The 10335-nt window shown below is 46.8% G+C and overlaps 1 protein-coding gene across 1 annotated transcript in view; it reads right to left on the minus strand.

The window, feature by feature from the left end:
* Positions 1-10335, minus strand: part of LOC143955190 (uncharacterized) — a 69743-nt gene that overhangs the window by 6985 nt on the left and 52423 nt on the right. Inside the window, 3 exon segments of the mRNA XM_077465280.1 lie at positions 1086-1283; positions 6590-6760; positions 6891-7010. Coding sequence (XP_077321406.1) covers positions 1086-1283; positions 6590-6760; positions 6891-7010 — 489 coding nt within the window.

Genomic DNA, 10335 nt, shown 5'->3' on the forward strand with positions numbered 1-10335 from the left:
AAGAGCTGGAAGAAGATAGCGGAGGAGCCCGGCAGAAGAACCGGAGACCGAAAGAAGATACCGGAGAGTGCGGAGAAGAGGCCGGAGAGCGTGAAGTCAGAAGAAGACCCCCGGAGCTAACTAATATATTACTTTAAGAACCTGTGTAGTGTGTTTTTTTATTGAAACTTTTTTCCCCAGGTGAATGTAAGATGTACCCCATACTCATTCACATAGGGTGAGGGGGGGGGGGGTCGGAATCTGGGAGCCCCCTTATTAAAGGGGGCTCCCAGATTGCGATAAGCCCCCCGCCCCCGACAACCAATGGCTAGGATTATCTGGAAGAGAACAAGGTGCTTTGGGGTGGAGGGGCCGCAAGGTGTCCCCCTTCCCCAAAGCACCCACCCCCCTATGTTGAGGGCATGTGGCCTGGTATGGTTCGGGGGGGGCGCTCGCTCATCCCCACCCCCTTTCCTGACCGGCTGGGCTGGGTGCTCGGATAAGGGTCTGGTATGGACAGTTTTTTTGGTGTAGGGGTTCCCCTTAAAATTCATACCAGACCTAAGGGACATTGCCGCCTATCTCTTGCGTTTGCTGCAATAGGAAAATGTGTTTTTCCTATTGCAGCGAGCGCGAGATGTACAGTACCCTGCAGCTGAAAACCAGTGCAAAACATTCTCACGGGCAGGTGTTGTAGCGGCCCTTGCATCGTATTCGGTCCGTCGGACCAGCATACAGACGAATGGGTTTCCCAATAGGAACTGGGTCCGGCGGAGTTCCGGCGGGAAAATGTAAAACATGTTCTATTTCTAAAGTACGTCGGATTTTTGGACAGAAAAGGTCCGTTGAAGCCCACACACGATCGAATTGTCTGACGGATTCGTTCCGTCTGGCCTTTGCTGTCAAAAAGTCCGGTCTTGTGTACGCGGCATTAAAAGTAAGATTATGTATCTGGAAAAAAAAAATGTATGTATAAATGTATGAAAAGAATAAAAAAAGTACAGAATTAAAAAAAAAAAAAAATGAATCTTCCTCACCTAACAACGCAGGTCTATATTTTATTCATAGAGTTACGAATGATTAAACACTCCCAGAATCCTCCTCACCTCTCCAGTCAGTAGACAGATGATCTCCAGCGTGAGCGTTAATATCCCATTATGGAGATTATCGTTTTTCATATTTACATCATTGAGAAGCTGTTGATTCTCCATCATGACGTCCTTGTAGAGATCCTTGTGTCCTTCTAAATACTCCCACTCCTCCATGGAGAAATAGACAGTGACATCCTGACACCTTATAGGAACCTGACACACACAATGATACAGTCACCATCCAGACACATAGTTACATAGAAGGTGAGATCGAAAAAAAAGACACAAGTCCATCAAGTCCAACCTATGTGTGTGATTATATGTCAGTATTACATTGTATATCCCTGTATGTTGTGGTCGTTCAGGTGCTTATCCAAACGTTTCTTGAAACTATCTATGCCCCCCCCTCTGAGACCACCGCCTGTGGAAGTGAATTCCACATCCTTGCCGCTCTTACAGTAAAGAACCCTCTACACAGTTTAACGTTAAACCTCTTTTCTCTTTCATTCATTGACGGACACGGCACCTTTAATCTTGACCTTAGGGTTATATCGTCACCTTCAGGAGAGGACTAGGCAGAACTTGTAAAAACAGTAAAACTGCACAGGGGGTGGTCCTACTGGCTATAACCCCTCACTCTGCATCCAGCAGCTCAGGTTTTTTTATGCCTAGTGTAGGAGAAGGACCTGGCTCCCGGTGGGGACCGTTGGTCCTGGGAATTTTTTATTTTTTCTGCTTTTTGATTCCTGTGATCTACAATCAATTGCCGGGCTGGATAATATAGATCCTGGTAGTCTCCCCAGCCTGGCCATCGAGCGCGAGCAGACCTTAGCTATGCGCTGGGTTGGCCACGACATGCCCCGTCTAATCCAGGGGCGGCCGGTGAGCTATATGCTCCGGGGCACACATATGACCGGGCTACCGCGGTCTGTGTCACAGTGTGCCGTGGCCGACAGCCCCCCCCCCCCGTACTGCTCGGGCAATGGGTCTGCCCATGGAATGCGTCCAACAGTCCCTGCAGGAGGGGCAAATATGGTTCCACCTGTCTCAGCAGGATGGAGCAGCTGGGCATTCCCTGGGAGGTCGACTAGGAGGGTCACTCCTTCTCCCTTTCTTCTCTCCCTCTCCCTTTCCCTCCTCCCCATACTATGGGCCACTGTGTGACTGGGAATAGGGGGTGCTGTGCACATACCTGGTCAGGGGTCATCTGAGGGGCTCTGAGTCCTGGCAGGGGTCTGCGCTGGTGCTTGGTGGTCCGCTCATCGTTTTCCCTATTTTTAGGCCATGGTAGGGTATCTGTATGTATGCCATGTGGGCCGGCCGCCGCGCAGACCACGGCCATGTTCCAGTGGCCACTGCCATTTTTCTGTAGCCACAGCCAGTTTTTTCTTAATCAGCCATTTTCTGGAAGTCTGGCGCCCATTTTCCCAGTGCTCTCAGACGTTATTTGCTGAGGCGGCCGGCAGCCATTTTCTAGTAGCCTCAGTTTGTTTTACCTCTAGCACTGGGTGGCTGGTTCATTCAGGAAGAGTGCAAAACTTAAACAGAACATCTCGTGGCTGGCAAAGGGGAGAGCGGATGCCGGCAGCACAGTACAGTACCTGGGTCAGGGTGGCGAGTCTTGCGGGGGGCACCTCAGTCTGTGGAAGCTAGGAGGGTGGGCATTTTGTGTGACTTGCCTTAGGTTCCTAGTGGTGGCAGGTAAGAGTGGGTCAGCATGGCGTCAGAAGCTGGTGCTTTTTCCCCAGACATACCTGTTATTGCAACTGGTTCCCCTGCACCTGCGATGCCTATGGACGCTCTGTCGGCAGTCTTGGAGTCCTTTGTTTCCAGGGTGGAAGTGGCGTGCAAGTGCAAGGGGGGTAAAAAAATGCTCCCTCCCCAACTTTCCTCTTCTGGGGAAAGCTCTGATTTGGTCGTGGCAGGTGGCCCCTGTTCTGACTTTTCAGAGGAGGCGGACCAGGACCGTTTGGACAGTGAGGGTGACTCCGTGTCCGGGTCGGTGCAGGAAAAAGCACTAGTAGAAGCACTTATCACAGCGGTGATGGATACCCTAAAGATGGAGGATATGGCGGGGGCATCTACAGAGGTGTCGGTCCGTTTTGGGTCCCACAAGCCGGCCCGGGCGGCTAAGGTGCTTCCCTACCTAACTTATTTTGATAAGTTTATTTACAAGGAGTAGGGAAGCCCACAGCGGGCCTTTTTGGTGCCGAGACGGATGGCAGTGCGTTACCCCTTGGAGGAGAGTTTTCTGAAAAAATTGGCATCTTCCCCGGTTGTTGACCCCCCCTCCCGGTATCCAGGTTAAATAAGGTAACCACGATTCCAGTGGAAGGGACCCCCTCTTTCAAGGACCCTGCCAACAGAAGGGCCGAGGCGGTTGCCCGTTCCATGTTTACGGTGGTGGGGTCAGCACTGCGGCCAGTGTTAGCCATGGCCCTGGTGTCACAGACACTTACTGAATGGGCTAAATTGTGGCACCGTGAGTTGGAGAAGCAAAAGGTTTCCCCGGTGTGCGTGGAACTGGCAGACCAGTTGGTGCAGGGCCTAAAGTATGTCTGTGATGCAGCTTTAGATACGGCCCCTTTGCTTTCTAGAGCCTCAGTATCAGCTGTGGTGCTATGTCACCTGATTTGGCTTAAATGCTGGTCTGCGGACCAGGCATCTAAGAACGCACTCGCGGAATTGCCCTTCTAGGGGGGAGAGGCTATTTGGAGCCTCGCTGGATGACATTACAAAGAATGTTACTGGGGGAAAGAGTACTTTGCTCCCACAGTCCAGGAAAGGGTAAGGAGCCATGCCGTAGGAGAGGGCCCTCCTTTTCCACTCAGAAGTGGATTTTTCATCCGCCCGGGTCGGCAGGTTAGCGTTCCCAGTCCGACAAGGTGCTCGCTGAGGGACAAAAGCGTCCCTGGTTTCACAAGCCATACAAACCTTTGAGCAAATCTGTTACTGCATGAAGGTTTGCCCTGCCCGACTCTCGCCTAGTTTAAAAACTCGAACATTTCGACCATCTTCATTCCCAGCTGATCTGCACCCTCCTCATTTAGGTGCAGTCCATCCCTTCTATAGTACTGGTTATCGACTAATAAGTCGGCCCAGTTCTCCAGGAACCCAAACCCCTCCTTACTACACCAGCTCTTCAGCCACTTGATTACCTCCCTAAACTCCCTCTGCCTTTCTGGTGTGGCTCGATGTACCGGTAGTATTCCTGAGAATACTACTTTGGAGGTCCTTTTCCTCAATTTAGCTCTCAAGTCCTCTAAAATCGTTCTTTAGGACATTCCATCTGCCTCTGACTTTGTCATTGGTGTCAACGTGCACCATGACAGCCGAGTCTTCCCCAGCCCCTCCCAGTAATCTGTCCACCAGATCCGTGATGTGCCGAACCCGAGCGCCCAGTAGACAACATACAGTTCGGCGGTTCAGGTCTTTGTTACAGATTGGCCTCTCTGCCCTTCTAAGAATTGAGTCCCCTACCACCAGAATCTGTCATTCCTTTCCCTTCACTTCCCCCCTCTCACTGGAGGAGTTCTTCCCACGGCAGCTAGGAGAGTCCCTCATCTCCAGCAGTGCTGGTCCCTGACTGGTTTCACCAATGTCACTCAATGCAGCGTACTTATTGGGATGCTCCAGCCCTGGATCGGCCTCCCTGGCACTTGCCCCTCTACCCTTCCTGACACCCATCTACTCTTTCCTAGTGCCTGCACCTCTTTGTCTCCACCGTCCTCTGTGCTGGACCCTGACGGCACCTTCCGCGTACGTTCCTGGCTCTCCTTTAGTATGGAGGGGCCTCTCAGTGCTGACAGTTGCTTCCCCAGATTTAGAACCTGGGCTTCCAAAGAAACAATGTGCTTACATTTTACACAGCAGTATTCACCCTCGATCGGATGATCAAAGAACGCATACATGCCGCAAGATGTACAACGAGTCGCCTCGCAACACCCGACGGGCATCGTACCTATTAAATTTAATGAGGATTTTGGATTACACCCTGTCCAAATGACCTAACAATTAGCTTCCTGACATTAATACTCAAGAAGAAACTACATGAATACTCAACAAGACAATACACTAATACTCAACAAGACAATACACCAATACCCAACAAGACAATACACCAATACCCAACAAGACAATACACCAATACCCAACAAGACAATACACTAATACTCAACAAGACAATACACTAATACCCAACAAGACAATACACTAATACCCAACAAGACAATACACTAATACTCAACAAGACAATACACTAATACCCAACAAGACAATACACTAATACCCAACAAGACAATACACTAATACTCAACAAGACAATACACTAATACCCAACAAGACAATACAAATGTTCGATGGGAGCTTGTTGTCGGAAATTTCCGACCGTGTGTAGGCTCCATCAGACATTTTTCGTTGGAATGTCCGACAAACAAAATTTGAGAGCTGGATCTCAAATTTTTTGGCAACGAAATCCGTTGTCGGAAATTCAATACATGCCGCAAGATGTACAACGAGTCGCCTCTCCACACCCGCTGGGCATCGTACCTATTAAATTTAATGAGGATTTTGGATTACACCCTGTCCAAATGACCTAACAATTAGCTTCCTGACACTAATACTCAAGAAGACAATACACTAATACCCAAGAAGACAATACACTAATACCCAACAAGACAATACACTAATACCCAACAAGACAATACACTAATACCCAACAAGACAATACACTAATACCCAACAAGACAATACACTAATACTCAACAAGACAATACACTAATACTCAACAAGACAATACACTAATACCCAACAAGACAATACACTAATACCCAACAAGACAATACACTAATACCCAACAAGACAATACACTAATACTCAACAAGACAATACACTAATACCCAACAAGACAATACCCTAATACTCAACAAGACAATACACTAATACCCAACAAGACAATACACTAATACTCAACAAGACAATACACTAATACTCAACAAGACAATACACTAATACCCAACAAGACAATACACTAATACTCAACAAGACAATACAAATGTTCGATGGGAGCTTGTTGTCGGAAATTTCCGACCGTGTGTAGGCTCCATCAGACATTTTTCGTCGGAATTTCCGACAAACAAAATTTGAGAGCTGGATCTCAAATTTTCTGGCAACGAAATCCATTGTCGGAAATTCCGATGGTGTGTAGACAATTCTGACGCACAAAATTCCATGCATGCTCGGAATAAAGCAGAAGAGCCGCACAGGAAAAAAAAAAACTTAATTTTTCTCAGCTCGTCGTACGTGTTTCTTGGTGATCGGAATTTCCGACAACATTTGTGCGATTGTGTGTATGCAAGACAACTTTGAACCAACATCCATTGGAAAAAAAAAAACATGGATTTTGTTGTCAGAATGTGCGATCGTGTGTATGCAGCATAATACTCAACAAGACAATACACGTGCACTCGCATCCCTTGTCTGTTACTGGATAATGTCCCAGAATTCCCGGCACCGCTCACCTCTCCTGTCAGTAGCTCAGTGATCTTCTTGGTGACTTCTAGAATCTTCTTGGCACAGGTTACCTCTGCTGTCAGGCAGTGAGGTGGAGGCACTGTGATGGGAGATGTCCTCCGAAGACGGCTGCTGGGTGTTAATGGATCACCAGATATTTTTCTTACTACTTCATAATCCTGTGTAAACAGAGAAAGTAACAAATTTTACTACAGATCTCCCAGAATCCTCCTCACCTCTCCGGTCAGGTTTGTTTTTTATTAATAGAGATAAGAGTGATGTCATGTGACCTCCCAGAATCCTCCTCACCTCTCCGGTCAGCAGGTAGATGATCTCCAGGGTGAGGTCCAATATCCTTTCAGTCATGTGATTTTGGCCAATCTCCATCTTCACTGATGTGGTCATGTGATCTATACAGGACTCTCCTCTCTGTAGACAAATAATAAACTGAGAATTATCTGGACTGTGATGGGATGAATAATTCCCTTTAAATAACAACTCCTACCGAAATCTGGGGAAGAGTTAGGACTTTTTTCAAGGTATTATTCTGTGTCTTGGTTGTGGAGATTTCCTTTGATTTGATTTCCTTTGACTTCCTGTCCAGCATGTATCCGGTCTATAAACCAGAGGCTCTGGATGGACAGTTGGATAAATGGTTCTATATTTAGGATGTATCTGGTCTATAAACCAGAGGCTCTGGATGGACAGTTGGATAAATGGCTCTATATTTAGGATGTATCTGGTCTATAAACCAGAGGCTCTGGATGGACAGTTGGATAAATGGCTCTATATTTAGGATGTATCTGGTCTATAAACCAGAGGCTCTGGATGGACAGTTGGATAAATGGTTCTATATTTAGGATGTATCCGGTCTATAAACCAGAGGCTCTGGATGGACAGTTGGATAAATGGTTCTATATTTAGGATGAATTAAGAGGCTCTGGATGGACAGTTGGATAAATGGTTATCCATTTAGGATGTATCCGGTCTATAAACCAGAGGCTCCGGGTGGACAGTTGGATAAATGGTTCTATATTTAGGATGTATCTGGGCACATATAAAAAAATAACCCTTGATAACAGTGTAGCACTAACCCCCGAAGGAGCTGCTGGTTTTATTTGGGCTTACCGTTACCTCACCTGCTCGCCTCTTCGTCTTAGCCCTTGTACACACGGTCGGAGAATCCGTCGGAATGTGTCCTATCGGACCGGTTTGTCGGATAATCCGACTGTGTGTGGTATGCATTGGACTGTTTCCGTCAGAATATCCGACGGACCCAATTTTCCAACTTGTTGGAAATATTTTCCAACAAACTGGTTCGATAGGACATACTCCGATCATGTGTAGAGAATTTTGATCGGACAAAGTGCCACGCATGCTCAGATCAAATTCCTATACCAAAGCTATTGGCTACTAGTCTGAACGTAGTCCCATTGTAACGAAATAACGTCATCACATTCTGAAAGATCTGATTTTTTCGTCAACTTTGTGTATGCAACAGTTTCGGACAAGATCCGACGGACAAAATCCGACGGATTTGGTTGTCGAAATCTCCGACCGTGTGTACAGGGGCTTAGGGGGGTCCCGTGGAAAGTAGCCCAAATGATGATAAATCCGACACTTAGTCCTTTTTGAAGATTTATTTAGGGATAACACCAAAGAAAGACAAAAAACACAGTCCTTCAATAGAGGGTTAGAGGATAAAGGGGGAGTTCAGGCACCTTTCCTACCAGATTCTTTCAGCCGACCCGGGGTGATTTCTTGGTTTAACTACTTAAGGACCGCCTCCTGTACATATACGTCCATATTTTGAAGAGAGATATCTCGGGAACGGCAGCAGCTGCTGCCACAACCGAGATATCCCTCTTTACAGGAGGCGGTCCTTTTTACGATAATGGTGGTCTCCGCGGCGGGTTCGCCACGAGATCACCGTTAATCGGCAGCGGGAGAGGTGCCACCCCCCCTCCCGCCGCTCTACCGCGCCCTCCGCCGCTTACTGGAGCCGTCGGTATCGGCGGAGGTGATCGGGTCCTGCACATTGTGGGGTATAGAGAGGAGTGAGGCTAAGATGGCCCCCACTCGTCTCTATACCATAGGAGGGCGGAAGCGACGTCAAAACATTACTTCCGCCCATACCTCTTAAAAGGAAAATTTTTTCAATGTCATTTGGGGGTCACGTTTTTCCAAATGACTTTTTTTTTTTTTTTTTTATTGCATTTAAGTCCAAATATGAGATCCGAGGACTTTTTGACCCCCCAGATCTCATATTTACGAGGACCTGTCATTCTTTTTTCTACATACATTTTACATTCCTTGCAATAGGAATAAAAGTGATCCTTTTTTTTTTTTTAAAACAGTGTAAAAATAAATAAAAATCAAGTAAAATAAATAAGAAAAAAATAAAAACATTTTTAAAACACCCTGTCCCGACAAGCTCGCGCACAGAAGCGAACGTGAGCAGCGCCCGCATATGAAAACAGTAGTCAAACCAGACATGTGAGGTATCACCGCGATCGGTAGAGCGAGAACAACTCTGTAACCTAAAACATGCAACCTGTAGAATTTTTTTAAATGTCGCTTATGGAGATTTTTTGAGGGTAAAAGTTTGACGCCATTCCACGAGCGGGCGCAATTTTGAAGCGTGACATGTTGGGTATCAATTTACTTGGCGTAACATCATCTTTCACAATATATATATTAAAAAAAAAATGGGTTAATTTTACTGTTGTCTTTTTTTTTTTTTTTTTTTTTATAAAAAAAAAGTGCATTTTTTCCAAAAAAAGTGCACTTGTAAGACCGCTGCGCAAATACGGTGTGAAAAAAAAAAAAGTATTGCAATGACTGCCATTTTACTCTCTAGAATGTTAGAAAAAAAAAAAAAACAATATATGTTTGGGGGTTCTAAGTAATTTTCTAGCAAAAAAAAAAAGTCTGAAAAAGAGGCCTGGTCCTTAACCACTTGCCGCCCGCCCTATAACAGAAACACGGCGGCAAAGTGGTTTCAAAATCCTTACCGGACGTCATATGACTTGATCAGGATTTTGAGCCGCTGCATTGCGGCGATTGTTTTTGCGAGGTGTCAGTCTGACACCCTGCAACTACGATCTCGGTAAAGAGTCTCCGACGTGTCTGTCAGACACGAGTAGAGGAGAGCCGATCGGCTGCTCCTCTGACAGGGGGGGGGGGTCTGTGCTGATCGATTATCAGTGCAGCCCCCCTGAGGATGCCCACACTGGACCACCAGGGAAGCCAGCAGACCACCAGGGATGCCCAGCACAAGGTATGCCACCCTAGACCACCAGGGATTCCAGTCAGTGCCCACAATGAATGCCAATCAGTGCCCACAATGGGCATCACTGATTGGCATCCATTAGTACAGTATAATACAATACAATGCCGCCTATCAGTGCCCATCTGTGCCGCCTATCCATGCCCATCTGTGCCACCTATCCATGCCCATCTGTGCCGCCTATCCATGCCCATCTGTGCCGCCTATCCATGCCAATCCGTGCCAGCTATCAGTGCCAATTTGTGCCACCTATCAGTGCCCATCCGTGTCACCTATCAGTGCCACATATCAGTGTCCATCAATGCCACCTCATCAGTGCCACTTCATTGGTGCCACCTCATCAGTGCCCTTCAGTGCCGCCTTATCAGTGCCAATCAGTGTAGCCCCATCAGTGCCCATCAGTGAAGGAGAAAACTTACTTATTTACAAAGTTTTGAAACTGAAACAAAAAAAATATTTTTTTTC

The sequence above is a fragment of the Lithobates pipiens genome, unplaced genomic scaffold (genome assembly GCF_037356315.1).
Source record: "Lithobates pipiens isolate NorthernLeopardFrog02 unplaced genomic scaffold, aLitPip1_a1.2 Scaffold_35, whole genome shotgun sequence".
In the NCBI taxonomy this organism is placed as follows: Eukaryota; Metazoa; Chordata; class Amphibia; order Anura; family Ranidae; genus Lithobates; species Lithobates pipiens.